The 23672-nt window shown below is 44.6% G+C and overlaps 1 protein-coding gene across 1 annotated transcript in view; it reads left to right on the forward strand.

The window, feature by feature from the left end:
• abcc8 (ATP-binding cassette, sub-family C (CFTR/MRP), member 8) overlaps nucleotides 1-23672 on the forward strand; it is a 333471-nt gene that overhangs the window by 94262 nt on the left and 215537 nt on the right. The window contains exon 8 of the mRNA XM_068046867.1: nucleotides 6827-6983. Coding sequence (XP_067902968.1) covers nucleotides 6827-6983 — 157 coding nt within the window. The remainder of the gene's footprint in view (nucleotides 1-6826; nucleotides 6984-23672) is intronic.

Raw genomic sequence — 23672 nt, forward strand, 5'->3', positions numbered from 1 at the left:
TAAAGTTGTTAAAGTAACCTCTCAGCACAAGTACCATGAGCAAAGCATTTCACACAATCAGGCAAAAAAGCATCTGTGAGGTTTCAGTATTTATTAGCACATTTCCCTATCATGCCTTCAGCGTCCTCAATTTCCACCTTGTTCTCACCTTGATTTCACAGATACTTGAATTCCAAAAGCCATGTTAATATCGCTTTAATTGAGCAATTAACGTATTGAAATGTGCAACCTATCCCTCATGAGCAGCCTATCCCTCTAACGTGCTGCAGTTAAATGTGGAAGTTGATGGGTTGGACTGGCTTTCCAACGTGCTGACAATTTCTACCTTTTTAATCCCCAAACCCATGTATTCCTGCAAGTTAAAAATTTACTCCAATGTAACTCAAAGACCACAGGAGGGTTAAAACCAAACACTGTAAAAATGCTTTATTCCCATCCTATTCTCACTAAGCTGCTGACCACCTAAATTCTCCTCCTGGCCCCCATGTTAACTGTTATTGTTCACAGTTCTCTCTCGTCAGGTGTTGTCTCTCTCCTTTAAAACTGCCGTCATCACCGTCTCCTCAAAAAAAACCCTTGACCTCACCGTCCTTGCAAACTATTGCTCCATCAGCCTCCTCTCTTTCCTCTCTCAAATCCATGCCCATCTTTCCTGGAACTCGATGTTTCAACCTCTCCAATAAGGTTTTCATCCCTGACACAGTTGTGAAACGGCTTTTATCAAAATCGCAAATGATATCCTATCTGACTGTGACAAAGGTAAACTATCTTTGCTCATCTTCTTGACCTATCTGCAGCCTTTGGCACGGTTGACCACGCTATCTTCCTTCAATGTCTCTCCACTGTCATCCAGCTGGGTGGGACTAATCTTGCCTGGTTCCATTTTTATCTTTCTAATCATAGCCAGAGTATAACTTTCAATGGTTTCTCATCCTATTCCCGTACCGTTACCTCTGGTGTCCCCCAAGGATCTATCCTTGGCCCCCTAATATTTCTCATCTAAATGCTGCCCCTTGGTGACATCATCAACAGCACAGTGTTAGTCTTCATATGTACACTGATAGCACACAGCTCTACCTCACCACTACCTCCCTCCACTCCTCCAGTGTCGCCATTTTAAAAGGTTGTCAGCCCTACCGGGACATTTAAATATTTAAAGTGAAATCGAAGTAAAATAAATAAGTACATTTCTTTTGTCCCTCTCCCACCCCCCCCCCCCCCCATATCAATTAAATTAATTATTAGCCCTCCCCCCAAAAAAAAACACTTACCTTCACAATCTGACCTCTCCCTGCCTCCCCACAAACTGCACAAACTTTAAACTATAAGCTTTCCCACCATCCCCTACACCCATGACGTTAATTTGACTTTGTCTCCCGCCAGCTCACCCTTCCCACCCCCAGCCCCTGCACTGAAAAACTTACCTCCTTCCCCCTCTCCCCACCAGTGTTGTGCCTCGTTTCCCTGGATGGGGATCTGAAGGTACGGCCATGCCGGCCGCCAGAGTGAAGATCGTGGCGGAGCTTCAGGAGGCGATGGGAGACTCATTAATTCAGATGATTTAATTTATTTAGATATTTAAATGGCAGTCCTGTTGCCGAGCAGCGGGGGGGGCCACCACAAGGTCTCGCCGCCTCCAGCAATATCAGGTCGGTCCCTGCCAGCATCGAGGTCCCTGGCGGGCCTCATCCGGAGCCATCTTCATGCCTCCCTACTGCTGCCACGGATCCCGACATCGAGGGCTCTGTAGAATCCAGCCCAATATCTCCTAACTATAGGCCAGTTAGCCTAAGATCTGTTATTGGGAAAATGCTAGAATCCATTATTAAGGAAGTGGCAGCAGGACATTTAGAAAATCATAATGTAATCAGGCAGATTAAGCGTGGTTTTGTGAAAGGGAAATGGTGTTTGACAAATTTATCAGAGTTCTTTGAGGATGTAACAAGCAAGGAGGATAAAGGGGAAGCAGTAGATGTAGTGCATTTGGATTTCCAAAAGGCATTCAATAAGATGCCACATAAAAGGTTACTACACAAGATAAGAGCTCATGGTGTTGGGGTAATATATTAGCGTGGATAGTGAATTGGCTAACTAATATGAAGCAGACAGTCGGGATAAATGAGGCATTTTAAGGTTTGCAAACTGTAACTAGTGGAGTGCCACAGGGATCAGTGCTGGAGCCTTTAGCTATTTACAATCTATATTAATGAATTAGATGAAGGGCCCGAGTGTATTGTAGCCAAAGTTGTGGATGATACAAAGATAGGTAGGATAGCAAGCTGTGAGAAGGACACAAAGTGTCTGAAAAGAGATATAGATGAGTAAGTGAGGGGGCAAAATTTTGGCAGAATATTATATGGGGAAATGTGAGGTTGTCCACTTTGGCGCGAGAAACAAAAAAAGCAAAATATTATTTCAATGGCGAGAGCTACAGAACACTGTGGTACAGGGGGACCTGGGTGTCCTTGTACATGAATCACAACAAGTTAGCATGCAGGTACAGTAAGTAATTAGGAAGCAAATGGAATGTTGGCATTTATTGCAAGGTGGATGGACTATAAAAGTGGGGAAGTCTTGCTGCAACTGTACAGGACATTGGTGAGATGGAATCTAGAGTACTATGTACAGTTTTAGTCTCCTTACTTAAGGAGGGATATATTTGCATTAGAGGTAGTTCAGAAAAGGTTCAGTAGGCTGATTCCTGGGATGAAGGGGTTATCTTATAAGGAAAGGTTAAGCAGATTTGGCCTATACTGTTATTGAAACATATAAGATTCTGATGGGGCTTGACAGGGTATATGCAGAGAGGATGATTCCCCTCATGGGAGAATCTAGAACTAGAGGGCAGAATTTTAAAATAAGGGATCTCTCTTAAGCTGGAGATGAGGAGTCATTTCTTCTCTCAGGGGGTCATTGATCTTTGAAATTCTCTTTCTCAGACAGCAGTGGAGGCTGGGTAATTAAATATATTCAAGGCTGAGTTAAACAGATTTTTGATCTACAAGGGAGTCCAGAGTTATGGAGGCAAGTGGAGAAAAGGCCACAATCATATCAGTCTGATCTTATTGAATGGCAGAGCAGGCTTGAGAGGCTGAATGGCCTACTGCTGTTCCTATTCCTTATGATCTTATGATGCTATGTGTCTTGGTGTCATTTTGTTTTATAATGCTCCTGTGAAGCCCCTTGGGATGCTTTATTATGTCAAAGGTGTTGCACAAACATAAGTTTTTGTTGTTGCTTTAAAATTGCATAGAAATCCATGGAAGTAGAAAATAATGCTGACATAATTTTGTTCAGGCACGCTGCTAATTACTGGTGCCAAGGAATTTGTTACTGTGCTCCAGTGATCACGCTGCCTAAATAAGGTCAGTAATGTGAATAGGAAACAAGATTTTCAGAGCAGACAGTAGGTTCCATATTATGAGCTGAAAGTATAAGTCACAATCTGTCAAACATTTCTCAATGCAATGCAATGAACACAATGGACTGAATTTAGTCGACCAAGCAGGGGTCCCGATGTCAGGCCGAAAAGGTGAGGGGAACCCTGCCTTTTCCTTTGGAGCCCTCCCCTCACCAACTCCCCGCAGCGATTTAAAGGCGCTCGGGCACTTAACTGCCTGGTGCCTGGGTCCCGGTCTGTTTAAGGACAGGAATCCCACCTCCAAGAGCTGCCAGTCAATCAGAGGGCCGGCAGCCAGTAGCATCAGCAGTGCCACTGGGAGCACTGGCCACGACTGGTACTACACCAGGCCTGGGACCAAGAGCAGCCATTAAGCCCCAGACCTAAACTAAGTGAGGTGGAGTCTCGGGGGCGGACGTTCGCAGAGGGGTGGCCTTTGCCAATGTGTGCCACAGATTTCCCACAGAAGAAGCTCCCCTCCAAGCCCATAGGGAGGCTGCCTTGTATTACTGGGTGGCCACCCTGCGTGGTGGAGCCCCCCCCACCCCCCCTCCACTTCCTCCGGCTGCCTGTTTAACTCTGGCAGTGGTGGGGAGAGGCCCTTAAGTGGCTCTTCATTGGCCATCTAAGGGCCTCAATTGACCTCTGGGCGGGAAGGCCATTTCCGACCTTTCCCACCTGACTTAATCATGTTACAATGGGAAGGAGATGTGCATTTCTTGCTCGATGCAAACATTACAGAACAAAATTGCTGTTAACATACAAATGCTTAACAACACAAACTGTATGATAAATTCTTTCAGTAAATTAAATTATTTAGTCTGTTAATTCTGTTATGACTGAGGTGGGAGGAATGCACTGTCTTTTCTAGTTCCACTTCTCCACAGGTCACAACATATATTTAAATATTTACCCAGTTACTGATACAATAAGTCATATTGTATCTACTCTTTATCCCAGAATAAAATACACCAACCATATTTCTTTAATAGACAACAAAATTATCAGTTTATTACAAAACAAGACTTATCCAATAATGAAGCAAAGCATTAACACACCAATTGAAATATGAAAGTTCCCTTTTTAAATACCGCAACACACACTCAGACAAACACACACACACTGGTTAACAGAAAAATAAAGAAATACTCTCTGCAGAGCTCTTTTACAAAAATAAAATTTGGCCAAATCCTTGTTAATTCTTGAAGAAAATGGATGAGATTCGTTGTGTCCCAATATGGCATACAGTCTGGCATCTGAGTACAAGTAGACAGGTCACTGAGGACCTTTTCTGGAGCAGTTCTTTTCAAGTGGCATTTCGGATTAATCCAACAGGATTTCCAGCTTCTGAGGAGAAATGCAGCATCAGGCGTTTGAGCTCTCACACATACTGAACTCTCAGGGCTTTTCAGAGAAGTGGTTGTTGGTCGGCACAGACTCGGTGGGCCGAAGGGCCTGTTTCAGTGCTGTATCTCTAATAATAATAATAATTTTAAAAAAGTGAAGAAAGAGATGAACTAGGTGTTTCTTGACAAGCTGACCTCCAACTAACTCAAAACAGTATTCAAAAATGAAACACACTCTTGAGCACCATAAATCTTGACATATCACTTCTCTTGTAAACATCTTTCCCAAATCACCAAGGTTTCTGTTGTTTATAGAGCTTAAGGCATGTGACTGCCAGTAAAGGTTGTTTTCAAAAAAGACCTCTCAGTGACCCTTGTAAAAAAACACATCCGTGGAATCTTTTCAGTTTTAAACACAAGTCCTCAAAAAAATGTTTTAAATGAAAGCACTTTCATAACAATTGGGTTAGCACCTCCATTAAAATTGTGAACTTAGTTCTTTAATCTGAACACATTAAGCGTTCATATAGTAATATTAAAAAAACAGATTTCAAGGTACAAGGTAGGCCTGATGTTCAGCTCAGCATGGTTCCAGTCTGATCTGAGCTAAAACAAGCCCTAGAAATTTCCCATTTAATTCATCTTCATAATTCATTCATTCTGAGCAAGGATGCCTCAATTATGCTTGTCAACTATTGGGCAAGCTCATTAATGATGGCAAAATGATTCAGGGCTCTGATTTTTCAATTCTGAATGTTAAAATACATGCACTTTGTCATGCAGGCCCCCACCTGCCAAGAATGAGGCATATTAATTTAGCCACATGGACATTAAACTTCAAATTGTTGCTGGGAAGAAAAGAGGGCCTGTTACAAGGACTTGCCAGGCCCCTAGCCGGAAAGACATTTATACAGAACAGATGTGGTCAGACCAGTTTAGTCACATGACTAACTGGCTGTTGCAGAACTGAGAGTTTTAAATTGGAGACACAGTGTTTGAAGACAGAAAGCTCCTGGCTCCTGGATTGTGAATATCTCTCTCCTGTCTGCTCCCATCTCTTTCTCACCAGCTTCGGAATCCATTGAAGACACATGAGCCTGAGAGAGAAAAGTCTCCTACAGTAAACATGGTTTAAAAAGAATACTGCCCCAACGCAAAGCAGAATTACCTGCAGGCAAGGACTCTACAGTGAGCTCGAAGAATCGTAACAACTCTTCAGATATTAACCTCATATCTTTCAACTTTATTTTTTCTTCTGTTTTTTTCTGTCCCTATCTGCATGTGTGTATCATGTATGCATGCTAGCGTGGGCGCATCGTGTATCCGTAGGTGTTAACCAAATTAGAGTGTAAAATTTAAGTTTAATGTATTTCACCTTTCTTTAAACCTAAGAAAGCCTGTTTGTGCTCATTTCTTTGCCTTATAATTGGAAAGCAGTGAAAAAGGATTCACCAAGGGGGAGCTCAAGACACAGTGTGTTTAAAATTAAACCCTGTTACAGTAAGACCAGGTGTAGGCTGAAACGGACCCCTGGACACCTTTCTCACCAGGTTGTAACAACTTTCTTTGAAGTTAGAAGTCTTCAGAATAATGCCATATGGGTTAGCCCTAAGATATACTAGCTGGGTAGACCATGTTCTCTGTAATGCTTTTATGTTTTGAACGCATGATGTGATTTATAACTTTCGCAAGTAACTCGTTATAGCTTCTTGTTACTGAATATTAAAACATACAACTGATTCCTAATTCTGTGTTGCAACTATCTGGTGGTCAACATAGGGTCTGGAAAGGGGCAACCATGAAGCACTGTAAAACATGATCTGACCATGGTCGAGAGTATGGGGGTGATTAAAGCAAGATTGTCTCACTCAGCACTGAAGCACTGTTTGAAAAAACAAACCATTTTAATTAACTTTACATCCATATCCTTATTTCTGTCTTACTGATGATTTTGCTGAATTAAACTAACAACCAGAGAGTATTTTCTGAATGTTCTAAGGAAATTATGTTTTGCAAGTTGTACAGTGCAGTCATTACTGCTGACTACTTACAGACTCTGTTTGGTTTTACAGGTCAAATTGCTGGGTGTTTACTTCATTTCCTCACAGGAGTTTTTGGCCAATGCTTATGTTATCGCAGTCCTTTTGTTTCTTGCCCTTCTTCTGCAAAGGACATTTCTTCAGGCATCTTATTACATTGCTATAGAAACTGGAATTAACCTACGAGGAGCAATTCAGGTACTGTTTTTATGTGCTTTCCATCCAGGAGATCCAACATGAGCCATTTCCAGTAGGCTGCTTTCTCATTAGAAAAGTCACAAATTTTTCTTCCCAGCAAATGTTCCCAGAATAGTAATGCAAAAGTACATTAAAATAATATTCCCAGCATATTCACCTTAATAGAAAAGGTTGCTTTTCTATATATATATTTATTACACTGAGTGGATAGTGTGGTGAGTTGTCACCTTGTGCATTCTCCCTTAGGACCTGCAGTTAAATCTAGCTATGACCAATGGGGTGAAATTCTTTTCTTTCTGCCTTGTGTAAGTGTGAAATAAATGTTGGTAACCCAAACTTAGTATGTGCAGCATATATCACCAAAATTGACAAAAGCAGTTTCAAATTGACACTAAGGAATAGTAAATCCAATGTGTCTGCTGCTGGCATGTGCCAGGAATTCAAATCACAAATTTGCACATTGCAGTCCTGACTCTCTGTTCATTATCATTAATAAACATAAAGAGGAAAAAATGTGTTCACGTCGTGCCACTTAAAGCAGTGTTGCACAGTTTCACGTCTGTTCCCCGGGGTCAGACATCACCATGGGGCACTACCTGCATGACCTGCGCAGGTCTCCTCATTTGATATTAATGAAGAAACCTGCGTGGGCTGAGCAGGTAGCATCCCGCAGTGCTGCCTGCCCCCAGGGAATTGAGGTATTTCGCCTGCAGTGGCACTACGCAAACAAATTTCTTCCCCAAAATTTCAAGCTGGAAATACACATTTTTGCAATATTTGCTTTTGGCATAAACCAGGAATAGGTGCACCAGAATTTTTACCTCTAAATTGTCAGTCTGAATTGAAGAAAGCTATATGACAATTAGAAAAAGTTCTGCTGCTCTGGTAAAGGTATGTTGTTCAGGGATTCCTGTACCTGAACTGCAAGCACTTGATCCTATTATCAATCCCATTGTCATTGAAAGTGTGAAAAATCAAGCACCATGATAAGCCAAAGTGTAAAAAGCCCTATTACCTAGTATTGAAATCTTGATAAACATTAAAAAAAAATTACAAAATTAATTGCAAGTCTTGTGTCTGTTTGGGAAGCAACTCAAGCAACGTTTCTCTTAAAGTTTCACCCACTTAAGAAAGGAGATTTAAAGTAACCACTGAAAATTCTGCAGGTTTTCCTGTAATTCATGGCAACAACTGAACAGCAAGTAAAAGCACTGGTCAAATGATTTTATCCAAAAATTGCTGGTAATGTCATGAAATTAATGTGCATGGCATCAACTACATCCATGATATTTCAACCTACAGAGATAAACGGGGAAACTTTCAACTGTTAGCTACCTATTTCTCACCTGTATAATCTGTGATCAGCAGTTGAAAATCTGCTGAAGCCTTGTGTATCAATGTAATAAATTTTCAGGCAGGCTATTAAATGGGCATTCAGTGCACCTGCCAAATACAGATGGGAAACTGCTTAAATATTCGAGTCAAGGTCCTATGCCTGTTGCAAGACTCTGCAACTTTTATGGAAAAATGAGTGATGCATGTATAGCATATGCTGGTCCCGCTTTCACTAGACATTGAGGCCTCTCCCAAAAAGGGAAGTATTTTTTGGTTTTTAAAAAGATTTATATAGGGCCAGACAAAGCCTAACAAAAATATTCCAGCCTGCTGCTGCTACTCTGTTATTACCCCCACTCAGCATAGAAATTGTTTTTTAAATGTTCAGCTGTACTTTTGCAGTATATATGTCCAAAGATATAATTGAAATTGTTTATTAAGCAAAGTGCTATTACAAAGCTCCTGAATTCTGTCACTGCGTCAAGCTGAAGGTACCTATTAGTAAGTGGAGAAGCTAAAAATCCCTGCTTAAAATTTCATAGAAAACAAATTATTCTGGAATGGTAATATGTTGACACAGTATATTAGAGTATCAATACACAGTACCACCAACTGGTGGGACACGATCTTGCACCTGTAATTGTCTCACACTGCTAAGTACCAGTATTAACTGTGCCACTGGGTGAGTGGGAACAAATGGGAAGCACGGTTAGCTCAACCACAGCATGCACTTTCCCATAGAGAAGAAAGAATAATTGGAAGAAACAACATCCATGGCTGTTGCTGTGCATCTAAAGACTCAGTCAGACTGCTTTTGCTTTAGTTTACATAGACTCTTAAGAATTCCAAGCTTACATGTTATACAGCCAAGTAAAATCATTCAGAACCTTTCTCCACTAATAAACAGGGACGACAATATTAGCCATTAGTATTGGGAACCGCATGGAAAGAAGGCAGGTGCCTGTTCTAGTGCATTCGCCACTGGACTCAGATCAGAGAAACAGTGGGGAGCAATGGCTGGGAGTTTAGCTGAAGCAAGCGAGTCCCACCACCAGGACCAAAAGTGGGTGACATGTCCGCATGGGTGGGGCAGAGTTGCAATTGCCACATTCTTAGGACTGACTACTTAATGGCCGGCAGAGTGGGGAGCAGGCCAGTTAGGTGTCACAGGCAGGGGGAGGTTCCAGCTCTTGAAACACTGATGCCATCTTTAAAGGCAGCCAGCAGGACTTGTTTATACAGCAGCCACAGAGGGAGCAGTGCAGCAATTGTTCACATGGCTGAAGGAAGATCAAGGGTTGCTCCAAGATTCAATGATGCCTCCCTGGAGGTACACCTCCAAACTGTAAGGGCACAGAGGGAAGTCCTGTTCCCTTGGGATGTTAAGAGTAGACCGACTTCCCAAACCAAGCAGGCTTGGATGGAGTTAGCAGAAGAGGTCAGCAGCCATGGGGTTGTCCCATGGGACAGGTGGCGATGTGGTAGGAATATGGAATTAGTGTAAGATTAGTATAAATGGGTGGTTGATGGTCGGCACAAACTCGGTGGGCCGAAGGGCCTGTTTCAGTGCTGTATCTCTAAACAAAACTAAACGAAAGATGAATGTGAGATTGGAGAGGGGTTTACCACCCAGTTAGTGGAGATGCCCAGGTATCAGTATTGGCTGTCAGATGCATGTTAGCCTCTCTGTGCACGACACCGGTCAGGCAGAAGTGACTCCTGCACAGCCAGTGCTGAATGGCCGGATGCAGGAGGCATGCCTGCGGCACCATGATGGGCAATTAGGCTGCCACCAGCTTAGGAGTCATGTGTCTCTTTGATGGGTGAGTAACAATGGGAATTTATATGCTTGCAGGAGAAGAGAGTTCACGATGCAACACAACACAAGGGAAAGGTCAAGAACTGGAGGCGGAGTGCCCGACATGGCCATCCTCATGCCTATGGAGGAAGAAGCGTTGGAGCTGGGTGAAATGGAGGCAGGCAAGGCAATCGCAGATAGTGAGACCAATGTGGAGTTCTGAGAGAGTGAGTGGCCTAATGGATGGGCGCAAGAGACCCTCTGGCGAGCACAAAGCATTGTGCTCATGTGTGTACCACTGCTCACTTAGAGCTCCAGATGATGTGTAGTTAAAAGGACGTGTTGGAAAGTGCATTGCCCTTTCATCACTCTTCTCTCTTTTGCACATGAGTGCTGAATCTAAGCAACAGCCCTCTACCCCTAAGGAGGAGGAGGAAACCTCAGAGGGTGCACCGTCACATTATTTCCCCACACTGTCCATCAGCAGAGATATTCTCACATCTGTGGGTTGTCGCACGCGATTAGTAACAGGGTCACAATCTGGTGAGCACAGTAGACACACCAGAGCAGCTGACGGAGACAGTTACAATTGAGGTCACTCGCACTTATAGGACTGTGGAAGTACCCAGCGATGCTCAGCTTCAGGCTGAAGACATTCCTCTGGAGTCATCAACAAGGTGGCAGATGATGGAGCTGCAATGTGAGGTGGCTGAACATCTGGTGGAGCTTCCAGAGGCCATGTGCACTCATACACGGATGATGGAGGAGTCCATCCAGGCCATGAGTGCAGTCATGACTCTGGCGCATATGTGCATGGCTTCCTCCATCAAGAGATTGGCAACTCACGTAGAGAGTCATATCCAGCATACCAACCAGTGGATGTAGGAGATGTGCACAGACCTGCGTACCATTGCTACCTTTATATGTTCTGTGGAGCAATGGTTGAGAGAGAGGGGGATGAGATGACCGGGGTCATCTCGAGGTCCTCGGACTCCTCAGGTGAACAGGGAGGGCCAAGTGTGCTCTGAAAGAGTGGAGGAGTAGCTGTCTACAGCAGCTGTAGGCTACTCTCAGGGCATTTCTGGCATGGAAGGCGGCTCCTCAGCCCCCTCTGATCGTGACACCAGCACCTCAGAAAGCCACGATGACAGAGGGGGCTCTTGCACCTGTGCAGGAGGCCCTCAATATGCCGAGGCCCTCCACACCTCAGGCTACCAGAGGATGTCCACCACAGTCATCGAGAGCAACAGAGCAGAAATATTAGCAGTCTGCCTCCACCTCAGCTGACAGCGCAGCGGGAGCACCACATAGGAGCACCCGCAAGCACATAAAAAAGTCCACCTAGCTGCAACAACTAATACAAAAGCCAAAATACTGTGGATGTTGGAAATTTGAAATAAAAACAGAAAGTGCTGGAAATACTCAGCAGGTCAGGCAGCATCTGTGGAAAGAAAAACAGAGTTAATGGGCCGGATTTTACCAACCCCCCGACGTCGGGCTTCGTGGCGGTGGGGTGCCGGAAAATGCCTCCAGAAGATTCCTGCACACCCGCGCCTTCGGATCCCCGTCTCGGGAAACGAGGCGCAACACTGGTGGGGAGGGGGAAGGAGGTAAGTTTATCAGTGCGGGAGGGGGTCAAACAGAGTCAAATTAGCGTCAAAGGTGTAGGGGTTGATGGGAAGGGTTGCAGTTGAAGGTTTGTGCTGTTTTGGGGGGGTGGGTGTGGTGACGGTCAGATGGTAAAGGTAAGTGTTTTGGGGGAAAGGGAAAGTAAGTAATTTAATTGTTATTGGGGTGGGGTGGGAGAAGGGCAAAATCATTTTAATTCCATTTACCTTGAAATATTTAATGACAGGCCCAGAGAAATGGTGATCGCATTCGAGGAAAAGGCAACAGGTCTACAGAAGGTGAAAGATTTATTGGATTGACTGCGTGTGCAAGTAAGACTCATGTGAAATGTGCCTGTATTAGCGAGTCGTGAGACTCCCTTGCACATATCTCATTGCGCTTTACCTACTATCCCTCAGGGTCTTCATCCTGCTGTGCCTGGTCACCATCCCACTCCATATCCTTATTCTCGGAGGAGGCATCGTGTTCCTGGAGGTCCTCATTGTTCAAAGCTTCTCCCCTCTGTAATGCCAGGTTGTGCATAGCACAGCACACCCTTGAAATAGACTGGACCCTTGCTGGGGTATATTGAAGGGCTCCACCAGATCTATCCAAGCATTATAACTGCATCTTCAGAAGGCCTATGGCCTGCTTAATGGTCACTCAAGTTGTCCCGTGGCAGCTGTTGTATCTCTCCTTTGCATCTGTGCTTGCATTCCTCACAGGCATAAGTAGCCTTGTCCTTAGTGGGTAGCCGTCATCAGCCAGTATCCATCCTCAAAGATGTGCGGGGAGCCTCAAAGGGTCTTGCACCTGGAACTGCCTTAGTATGTAGGCATAGTAACAGCTCCCAGGGAACATTGCACATACCTGAAAGATCCAATGTGAAATGGCCGCGGAGCAATTATACATTAAGCAAGTGAAAGCTCTTCCTGTGGATGATGGGCTACAGCCTGGTCTGTGGGAGCCTTGATGGCCACATGCATGCAGTCGATCACACCCACACATGGTGGGGGGTAGCCCCAAACCCTATTGCCCTCTTAGCCTGACTGTCAGGATCAGTGTGAAAGCACATGTAATAATGGCTGGCCCTCTTAAACATAGCATTGGTGACTACCCTGATGCAGCGAAGTGCCGCAGACCAGGAGATCCCTGGAATGACTCTTAGGTGTAGAAATTCAGCACTATAGTGACTTCAGCACAATAGGCATTAGATGCCCGCTCCATCTCATTGGCCTCAGCTCATCCTCTATCATGACTGCCTCCCTGGAGAGGCACAGTCATTGGCAACACTGCTGCTCCAATGGTAGACCCTCTCCGATGGATAGCATCATCTGCACATAAATGGCTGGTTGCGTGCCCTTCTGCACGCTCCTCTTCCCTGCTCCCTTCCATGCTCATGCTCCTGGTGCATCTCTGGGTGCTGCTGCCCCGCACCTGTGGTTCCAGCTCCCTCCCTCTCTAATGCTCCTCCTTACTGGAGGTCTCAATGCCTGAGTGAATGAAGCCCATAGCAAATAGCTGCACTCAATTCTCTGGGCCTCCCATTCCTTGGCTCTGTACATACAAGTGCCAATTCAGAGAGGGCATACAAGCAGAATGCTCCCACTGCACTTGGAAAGTTTGTCGATGTTCCTGATTGCTACTGCCATGAGTTTCACCCTCCCTTCCAAGCCACGCTACCTTTTGCAATGGCTACAGACTGCAGCCAACACTGATCTTCCGCTAAGCCTCCGCCTCATTATAGTTGGCAAGGCTCACATGCTCCGTTTTTCCTGTGTGCTCCTCAGAAAATGGTGAAAACCTTGTAAAATTGCAGTTAATTGTCTATTTAACAGGCTTGATTACCTTCCTACCCATATTCCAGTGTGACCTCCTCCCGCCAGCCTGGCTGCCTTTGCTGGTATCCGCTCATGATGTAAAGACATCAGACTTCCCTCCCGATGCCTTTTGCTGTCATTTTACCACCCCTCCTGGCTGCCAGCCCATTTCCAATGAGCTGGTAAAATTCCAGCCAATGTCAGTGAAAGGGGAGAGGGGAGAAAATGAATGGCAATGAAAGGGGAGAAGGAAATTACTGGCAGTAGAAGGGATGCAGAAGAATGGATGACAGTGAAAGGCAGTGATGGGGGTGAATTACTGAAAGGGGGAGTGGATAGCAATGAGAATAAGAATGATAATCCATTGGAGTTTGGAAAAATGAGAGGTGATCTTATTGAAACATATAAGATCCTGAAGGGACTTGATAGGGTGGATACTGGGAAGATGCTTCCTCTTGTGGGAGAGTCTAGGACTAGGGGGACACAGTTTAAAAATAAAAGGTCTCCCTTTTAAGATGGAGGTGAGGAGAATTCTTTTCTCTCAGGGAATTCTCTTCCCCAGAAAACAGTGAAGGCTATGTCATTGCATTTATTCAAGGCTGAGTTAGATAGATTTTTGATAGACAAGGGAGTCAAGGGTTATGGGGGGCAGACAGGAATGTGGAGTTGAGACCACAAACAGATTAGCCATGATCTTATCAAATGGCTCGAAGGGCCAAATGACCTACTCCTGTTCCTATGTATAGGACAGAATAGTAGGAATAGATTGGTTTAAAAGAAGATGGAATGGATGGCAGTGAAAGGAGGAGAGTTGATGGCAGTGAAAGTAATGGGAAGGGATGTCGATGAAAGCAAAGAAAATGGATGGCACTAATAGGAAGGTGGAGAACAGTGATGCAGAGCTGGTGCTTTGGAGCAAAGAGGAAAGAAACTGGAAGTGGTGCATTGGAATAGAAGGACACAAAGAGTACCATAATTGACTGAGGGAGAGTGAGAAGGAAATTGCCAATGTGAACAATGGGGGCTCGAACAGTACTAGATTAAAATAGTGGGCAGGAGAACATTACCAGTTGAGCTGGGTTGGGGAAGCAGAGTGCCACATTGAACTGAGATGTAAAAGATTCCAAGAATGAACTGAGAAGGAGAGAAAAGTTTCTGGTAAATGGTGGGGAGTTGGATGAGGTTATGGCCCAGATTTTGTGGTAGGAATAACAATGAGGCTATCAGCAACCACCATTGTTAAGGAGTAAATCGGACAGAAACTTCCAGCATCCACACATGCGTGGTTAAACATGAAATGGACCACCAAGTTTACACCTTTAACATTTGAGTTCCCCTTTCAAGCTTCTGGTCAGTCATCATTTTTTCCCCTCCAGTACAAGGAAAGTGGTGTGTACTGTTATAAGGTCCTGCTGCCTCACAGCCTCTTTTTCCTTACACTCTGTAGCTCTTGAACAATCCAAGTTTAAAACACCACTTAATATACATAATGCAAAACAAGACCATCAGGCACGTCTTTCAACTCTTCAACTCCTAGCCTCTTTCAGAGCTCGCTTCTCTTGAACCTCCTCTTGTATACTTAGCTGGCTAGGGAAGGTGTGCTTTCAAGTGCAATTATCTTGAAAGGGGCGGTTCCTAAAGAGGCCATACCCTTTCTCTGGGCCTGCAGCTGACAAAAAGGCCCTCAATAGCCCTGTCACACATTCATGGTCCCAACTCCTTCCCTGCCCCACTCCCACCGCATATATAGAGCCATCACTTTAGTGGCCTGTGCTGTGAAGCAGTATGCGCAGGTACGCACAGCAATGAGTGAATGAGCCACACGTCCCTGGTGTTCCATCTCAAAGCAAGTGACAAGAAGCACCAGATAACAGGCACATTTTTTTTTTGTTGGAACACATTCATTTGAAATGAGAGTGATTGGTCACTGGGAGAAACTGACACACAACAGTAACAACATAAATAGTAGGCAATGATTTCTCTAAACTGCACATGTGCACGGCCATGTAGCAATCCAGAAGGTACTGTGCAAGCTGCTCACAAGTTGTCCCCTTTCAAATTCTCAGGTGAACGGCTGTGCTAAAAGATTTAAAGGTACCCCACAATGAAATAAGCAGGCCGCACACAACAAAGAAAATTTAGATGGATCATTGCCTTAGGTTTTCAATGACCTATTGAATCAATGGACACTCCTTCTCTACCGTTGCTTACAATAGTACTCTACTGTAGCGTACCAGCTTTCAAACATCCTGTAACAATCCCTACAAATTCATTTCCAAAGCCTTTATAATTACATATATTCGTGTTAGGGCTATTCTTGAATTACCAAAATTTGGGGCAGTGCTAGCTGTTTTGAAGTTGTTGGTCAGCTGATTTTCTAGGGTAGCCTGTTTGCAGTGTGTTAGCTGTGGATGCTGAGTAGTATGGGGAAAAGCAACAGGAGAAAATAATGTTAAAGATAAGATAATCTATTCTGTCAGTGACTGTATTTTGTTTTATTCGTTTCATGGGATGTGGGCGTCGCTGGCCTGGCCAGCATTTATTGCCCATCCCTAATTACCCATGAGAAGGTGGTGGTGAGCTGCCGTCCTGAACCACTGCAGTCCATGTGGGGTAGGTACACCCACAGTGCTGTTAGGAACAGAGTTCCAGGATTTTGACCGAACGACAGTGAAGGAACGTTGATATAGTTCCAAGTCAGGATGGTGTGTGACTTGGAGGGGAACTTGCAGGTGGTGGTGTTCTCATGCATCTGCTGCCCTTGTCCTTCTAGGTGGTAGAGGTAGTGGGTTTGGAATGTGCTGTCGAAGGAGCCTTGGTGCGTTGCTGCAGTGCATCTTGTAGATCGTACACACTGCGGCCACTGTGCGTCGGTGGTGGAGGGAGTGAATGTTTGTGGATGGGGTGCCAATCAAGTGCTATGCTTTGTCCTGGATGGTGTGAAGTTTCTTGAGTGCTGTTGGAGCTGCACCCATCCAGGCAAGTGGACAGTATTCCATCACACTCCTAACTTGTGCCTTGTAGATGTTGGACAGGCTTTGGGGAGTCAGGAGGTGAGTTACAGCTGCAGGATTCCTAGCTTCTGACCTGCTCTTGTAATCACGGTATTTATATGGCTACTTCATATTTTTTTCTGGTCAATGGTAACTCCCAGGATGTTGATAGTGGGGGATTCAGTGATCGTAATGCCGTTGAATGTCAAGGGGAGATAGTTAGATTCTCCCTTGTTGGAGATGGTCATTGCCTGGCACTTCTGTGGTGAAAATGTTACTTGCACTTATCAGCCCAAGCCCGGATATTGTTCAGGTCCTGCTGCATTTCTACACAGTCTGTTTCAGTGTCTGAGGAGTCACGAATGGTGCTGAACATTGTGCAATCATCAGCAAACGCCCCACTTCTGACCTTATGATTGAAGGAAGGTCTTTGATGAAGCAGCTGAAGATGGTTGGGCCTAGGACACTACCCTGAGGAACTCCTGCAGTGATGTCCTGGAGCTCAGATGATTGACCTCCAACAACCACAACCATCTTCCTTTGCGCTAGGTACGATTCCAACCAGTGAAGACTTTTCCCCCTTATTCCCTTTGACTTCAGTTTTGCTAGGGCTCCTTGATGCCATACTCGGTCAAATGCTGCCTTGATGTCAAGGGCAGTCACTCTCACCTCACTTCTTGAGTTCAGCTCTTTTGTCCATGTTTGAACCAAGGCTGTAATGAGGTCAGGAGCTGAGTAACCCTGGCAGAACCCAAACTGAGCGTCACTGAGCAGGTTATTGCTAAGCAAGTGCCGCTTAATAGCACTGTTGATGACACTTTCCATCACTTTACTGATGATTGAGAGTAGACTGGTGGGGAGGTAATTGGCCGGGTTGCATTTGCCCTGCTTTTTATGTACAGGACATACCTCGGCAATTTTCCACATTGCAGGGTAGATGCCAGTGTTGTAGCTGTACTGGAACAGCTTGGCTAGGGATGCAGCAAGTTCTGAAGTACAGGTCTTCAGTACTATTGCCGGAATGTTGTCAGGGTCCATAGCCTTTGCATTATCCAGTGCCTTCAGTTGTTTCTTGATATCACGTGGAGTGAATTGAATTGGCTAAAGACCAATCTGTGATGCTGGGGACTTCAGGAGGAGGCCGAGATGGATCATCCACTCAGCACTTCTAGCTGAAGATTGATGCAGATGCTTCAGTCTTATCTTTTGCACTGATATGCTGGGCTCCCCCATCATTGAGGATGGGGATATTTGTGGAGCCACTTCCTCCAGTTAGTTGTTTAATTGTCCACCACCATTCACAACTGGATGTGGCAGGACTGCATCACTTAGCTCTGTCTATCGCATGCTGCTGCTCCTGGCATGACCTCCTGCACTCTTCATTGAACCAGGGTTGATCCCCCAGCTTGATGGTAATGGTAGAGTGGGGGATATGCCGGACCATGTGGTTACAGATTGTGGTTGAATACAATTCTGCTGCTGGTGGTTCACACCGCCTCATGGATGCCCTGTTTTGCACTGCTAGATCTGTTCAAAATCTATCCCACTTAACACGGTCGTAGTGCTACACAACACGATGGAGGGTATCCTCAAGGTAAAGTCGGGACTTTGTCTCCACAAGCACTGTGCGGTGGTCACTCCTACCAATACTGTCATGGACAGATGCATCTGTGGCAGGCAGATTGTTAAGGATGCAGTCAAGTATGTTTCCCTCTCTTGTTGGTTCCCTTACCACCTGCCGCAGACCCAGTCTAGCAGCTATGCCCTTTAGGACTCAGCCAGTAATGGTTCTACCGAGCCACTCCTGGGATGGACATTGAAGTCCCCCACTCAGAGTACATTCTGCACCCTCAGTGCTTCTGCCAAGTGGTATGCAACATGGAGGAGTACTGATTCATTAGCTGGGGGTGAACGGTAGGTGGTAATCAGCAGAAGGTTTCCTTGGCCATGTTTGACCTGATGCCATGAGACTTCATGGGGTCTGGAATCAATCTTGAGGACTCCCAGGGCAACTCCCTCCTGGCTATATACCACCACCGCTACTGGATCAGGACATACCCAGGGATGGTGATAGCCATGTCTAGGACATTGTCTGTAAGGTATGATTCAGTGAGTATGACTAGATGTTCATAAGGAGGATTTTGCAGGGTCGTCAGGCCTGGGTTTGCCATTGTTATTTCGAGTGTCTAGGGTGAAGACGGGTGTTTCGTCCAGTTTAATTCCTTGTTGACTTTTTCGCAGTTAAGTAAAACTGAATGGCTTGCTAGGACAATTTTAGGTCAACCACCTTGCTGTGGGTTTGGAGTCACATGGAGGCCAGTCCAGGTAAGGACAACAGATTTCTGTCCCTGAAGGACATTAGTGAACCAGATGGGTTTTTGCAACATTTGACAATGGTTTCATGGCCATCATTAGACTAGCTTTTTAAGACCTAGATTTTTTTTTGTTGTTAATTGAATTCAAATTCCACCTTCTACCATGGTGGGATTCAAACCCATGTCCCCAGAGGAATATCCTAGGTCTTTGGGTTATTAGTCCTGTGACAATGCCACTATGCCACCACCTATCCTGTGTATTGATGTATCTGCTAATCTTCTAATTTCCACCCTTCTCTCACCTTCACATGGTCCATCTTCAACACTACCCTTCCTCGACTTCTCTGTTTCCATCTCTGGGGATAGGCTGTCTACGAATCTTCATTTTAGCCCACCCACTCCCACAGCTACCTCGACTACACTTCTTCACACCCTACCTCCTGTAAGGATTCCATTTCATTCTCCCGGTTTCTCCATCTCTGATGCATCTGCTCTGATGATGCTACCTTCCACGACAGTGCTTCCAATATGTCTTCCTTTTTCCTCAACCGAGGATTCCCCCCCACAGGGCCCTCAACCGTGTCCGGCCCATTTCCTGCACCTCTACCCTCACCCCTTCCCTTCCCTCCCAGAACCGCGACAGGGTTCCCCTTGTCCTCACTTTCCACCCCACCAGCCTCCACATCCAAAGGATCATCCTCCGCCACTTCCGCCACATCCAGCGTGAAGCCACTACCAAAGGCATCTTCCCCTGTCAGCATTCTGAAGGAATCGTTCCCTCATCCACTCCTCCATTACCCCCACCACCTCGTCCCCTTCACACGGCACCTTCCCCTGCAATCGCAGGAGGTGTAATACCTGTCCATTTACCTCCTCTCTCCTCACTATCCCAGGCCCCAAACACTCCTCTCAGGTGAAGCAGCGATTTACTTGTACTTCTTTCAATTTAGTATACTGTATTCGCTGCTCACAATGTGGTCTCCTCTACATTGGGGAGACCAAACGCAGATTGGGTGACCGCTTTGCGGAACACCTCTGCTCAGTCCATAAGCATGACCCCGAGCTTCCGGTTGCTGGTCATTTCAATACACCCCCTGTTCTCATGCTCACATCTCTGTCCTGGGATTGCTGCAGTGTTCCAATGAACATCAACACAAGCTCAAGGAACAGCATCTCATTTACTGATTAGGCACACTACAGCCTGCCGGACTGAACACTGAGTTCAATAATTTCAGAGCATGATGGGTCACCCTTTATATGCTTAGTTATTTTTTTTTTTGTTTTCCTTTTTTATTTGGTTATTTTATTTTAGGTTTTTCAGTTTGTTAAGTTTGTTTCCACTGTGCTTACCCACTGATTTGTTTCTTTAATTTTTTTTTATGTCTGTGCTTGGAGTGCTCTGTGCTTTTCAGTCATTCACACCCTATCTGTACCAACACTTTGTCTTTCAGCACACCATTAACATACCATTCGCCTTTGTTCCATGACCTTCTGGTCGGTTATTCTCTGCGACCTTGTCCTATCAACACTTTCACCTTTGTTATCTCTTGCCCCACCCCCGCTTTACTTGCTTAAAACCTTTTACATTTCTAATATTTGCCATTTCTGAAGAAGAGTCTCAGACCTGAAACGTTAACTCTGCTTCTCTGTGCACAGATGCTGCCAGACCTGCTGAGTATTTCCAGCGTTTCTTGTTTTTAATTGGAGTATCTGATTGTATTAGAAAACAGGGATTTGTTTCAAAGTCAATAATTAATATTAAAGACAAAATGCACTATAAGACAGCACCCAGTGAAAAATTAGATGTGTAACTTTTCTTAAGAAGCATATTATCTCAACCTCTCATTTCCCACATGTTCTGTACTGTTTATACAATAGGAGCATTGGGAAACATAATAGTTATCTTTGCATGAGTTCTCTCTGCTGAAACAAAGTTCTCAATTGTCTTTTTAAATTTTCGTCTGGATTTTTACAGCATTTATAAACTTGCAGGTATAATTAAACCAAAAATAGCACAACAAAAATATCCCCTCGCACGCTGCTAGATATGAGTGACATTTGCAACATACATTATGCATAATTTCCAATGTTTAAGCATATATTTGTGAACGATTAACTGTTAACTTGAGTCTAGGTGTAGAAAATGTAGTGCAGTGCTGAAATCATTGCATGTGCTCAAATCAACTGCTTCTGAGGCCTTTGGCATTACTACAATTGTAAGAGACAAGCTGCATAAGTCAAAATAGTGCCTGGTATGAAGGTCAATTTGATAATTTAAAGTATAATTGATACGACACATCATCAATCTCAGGAAAGAAAATAGCTTCCTTTTTTCTCAAGACTTGTCCCGATATCTAGATAAGTACTAATAGTATTCCCAGACTAACCAAATGGAAACATTTTTCTTAATTATTTTAGCCTTTGGGCCTATCATGTACCTTCACATGAATTTTCTTCTATCTTCAAAAAGAACATCATATCAGACTTCAGTTAAGGTTTTTAATGGATAGCTAGCTGGCTACAAAACAGAAAGGAGAGATTAGGGATAAAGGGTAAATATTCAGAGCAGCCAAAGATGGTAAGTGGGGTCACACAAGGATCTGCCTTGGAGCCACTGTTGTTGAGTGTTTCTGTTAATAATTTAGACTTTGGAGTAAAAAACCCAGTTTGGGATTTTACCAGCCCTCTGGAGACAGGCTGGGAGGCGGGAGGTCTGGTAAAATGGCAGTGAAAGGCATCGGGAGGGAAACCCGATGTCTGCATTCCGCCACAGGATATTTTTAAAGGCGTGAATGTCAGTGGTTTGGCTGCCCGCTAACCGGAGATGGGGGGGCCAATTAAGGTAATTAACTGGCCCAGTAATGGCAATTTTACAATGCTCCCAGCATTTTACCAGGGTCGGAAGGGCTCCTCACTGCATGAGGAGGCCGCCAAGTACATAGAGGCTCACCACTCCAATCGCCTCCCTGTCTGGCCCCGGCATATTAAAAAAAAATCTCACCGGCCCTTCAAGGGTGCCTCAACTTTTCCTTCTCCCTGTAGCCTCAGCGCCAGCCTCCTCCGGTTCGGTTGGCAGCTCGGAGAGACAGGCTGCCACCTTTATTTGGATAGTGGTCCTGGCAGCAGCCTCTTAATTGACCGCCGCTGGTAAAACCCCCTCTGTGGTCACACAGTTCCCCCACGCAGGCTGGGGACCTGTATTTGGTCCCAGCAGCAGGACCCATGGCATGATGGTAAAATCCTGCCACAATTTCAAACAACCCTGAAGCTAAAAGAAAAAGAAAGACTTGCATTTATATCGAGCTTTTCACAACCACCGGATGTCCCAAAATACTTTACAGCCAATAAAGTACATTTGCAGCATAGTCACTGTTTAATGTAGGAAATGCAGCAGCCAACCTACACACCGCAAACTGCCACAACAGCAATGTGAAAGTGATCAGATTTCAGATTTCCAGCGTCAGCAGAATTTTGCTTTTATTCATCAGCTAATCTGTTTTTGGGATTTTGATTGAGAGGTAAATATTGGCCAGGACACTGGGAATAACTCCCCTGCCATGGGTTCTTTTGCATCTACCTGAGACGGCAGATGGGGCCTCAATTTAACATCTCATCCAAAAGGTGGCATTGCCAGTAGTGCTGCACTCCCTCAGTACTGCATTGGAGTGTTAGCCTTGATTTTTTGCATTTAAATCTTAGAGCGGCATTTGAATCCAAACCTTCTTACTTAGAGGCAACTGTGCTACCAACTGAGCCATGGCTGACATAGCTGTTCTGACAGTCCCTGCTTCTCTCATTGGCAATTGCAAGGCTTGCTCTGGAAGTATCCCTGAACTATATTAATGCCCAAGGCAGGTATTCCCACACTCCTGTCTTGTGAATGATTTGAAGGAATCTCTACCAAGTTAACACAGGATATAATGATCTAAGTTTTGTCACAAGAATGTTCTGACTTTCTTTTCACCTTCTGAGGGAGTGACTGTGTTCTGTGTGAGTCTCCCTCGTGATGTGGTTGAAAGCAAGCACCCAACAGACTAGGGGGTGAAACCTGTGCCCTTCTTCATCTACATAGATTTCAAAGTGAAGCACAAATGTGCTGCCCTTTTATTTGTTAGTTTCCTAATCTTTCCATGAAGTAATTAAAGGGAGCAGAGGCCCTGAGGCTTCATAACCCAATTTTTGCAGTACAGACTTTGACACGTTTTTAATGACTAAGTTTGGATGAAAAGAAAAGCTGTCTATTGAGTTACAGAAACATTAGCAGTCACGAGCTACACCTAAATTAAATAGGAATAGACTTGCAAGGAATATTAAGGCAGCAATTAAAAGTCACTTAAACGAGATAACTGGGAATGTGGAGGTAGTGGGGAGGGAGTGGTTATTGTGGGGGGAAGGTGTGAAGAGCAGGGAGGTAGCCAGATTCTAGATCGGACAAACTGTAGGGTAAAAGCTAGTTAATTAGTAGGTTTGAACATAGTAACCAGAGAGACATACTTGGACCAGAGCCTAGGAAAAAGCAGGCACTGTCAGATTTGAGAGGCAGTAAATCCATACTAAGGTATTAATACATGAATGCTGGAAGCATGAGACATAAGATGCCTGAGCTACAAATAATCTGCAATTTACTAGTCTCAATAATGTGTTGGAAGGTTTTTGATTTCTTTCAGTGTGTCAAAAGCCAGCCAATAAATTAGAATCATTGACAACAACACAGGCAGTATGACTTTTGGAAAGAGAATGCTGTACAGGCAGTCAAACATCAGAAGGATGGAACACAAGAGAAATTGTTGAAAAAATTAACTATGGGCTAGATTTAAAAG

The sequence above is a fragment of the Heterodontus francisci genome, chromosome 14, assembly GCF_036365525.1.
Source record: "Heterodontus francisci isolate sHetFra1 chromosome 14, sHetFra1.hap1, whole genome shotgun sequence".
NCBI lineage: Eukaryota > Metazoa > Chordata > Chondrichthyes > Heterodontiformes > Heterodontidae > Heterodontus > Heterodontus francisci.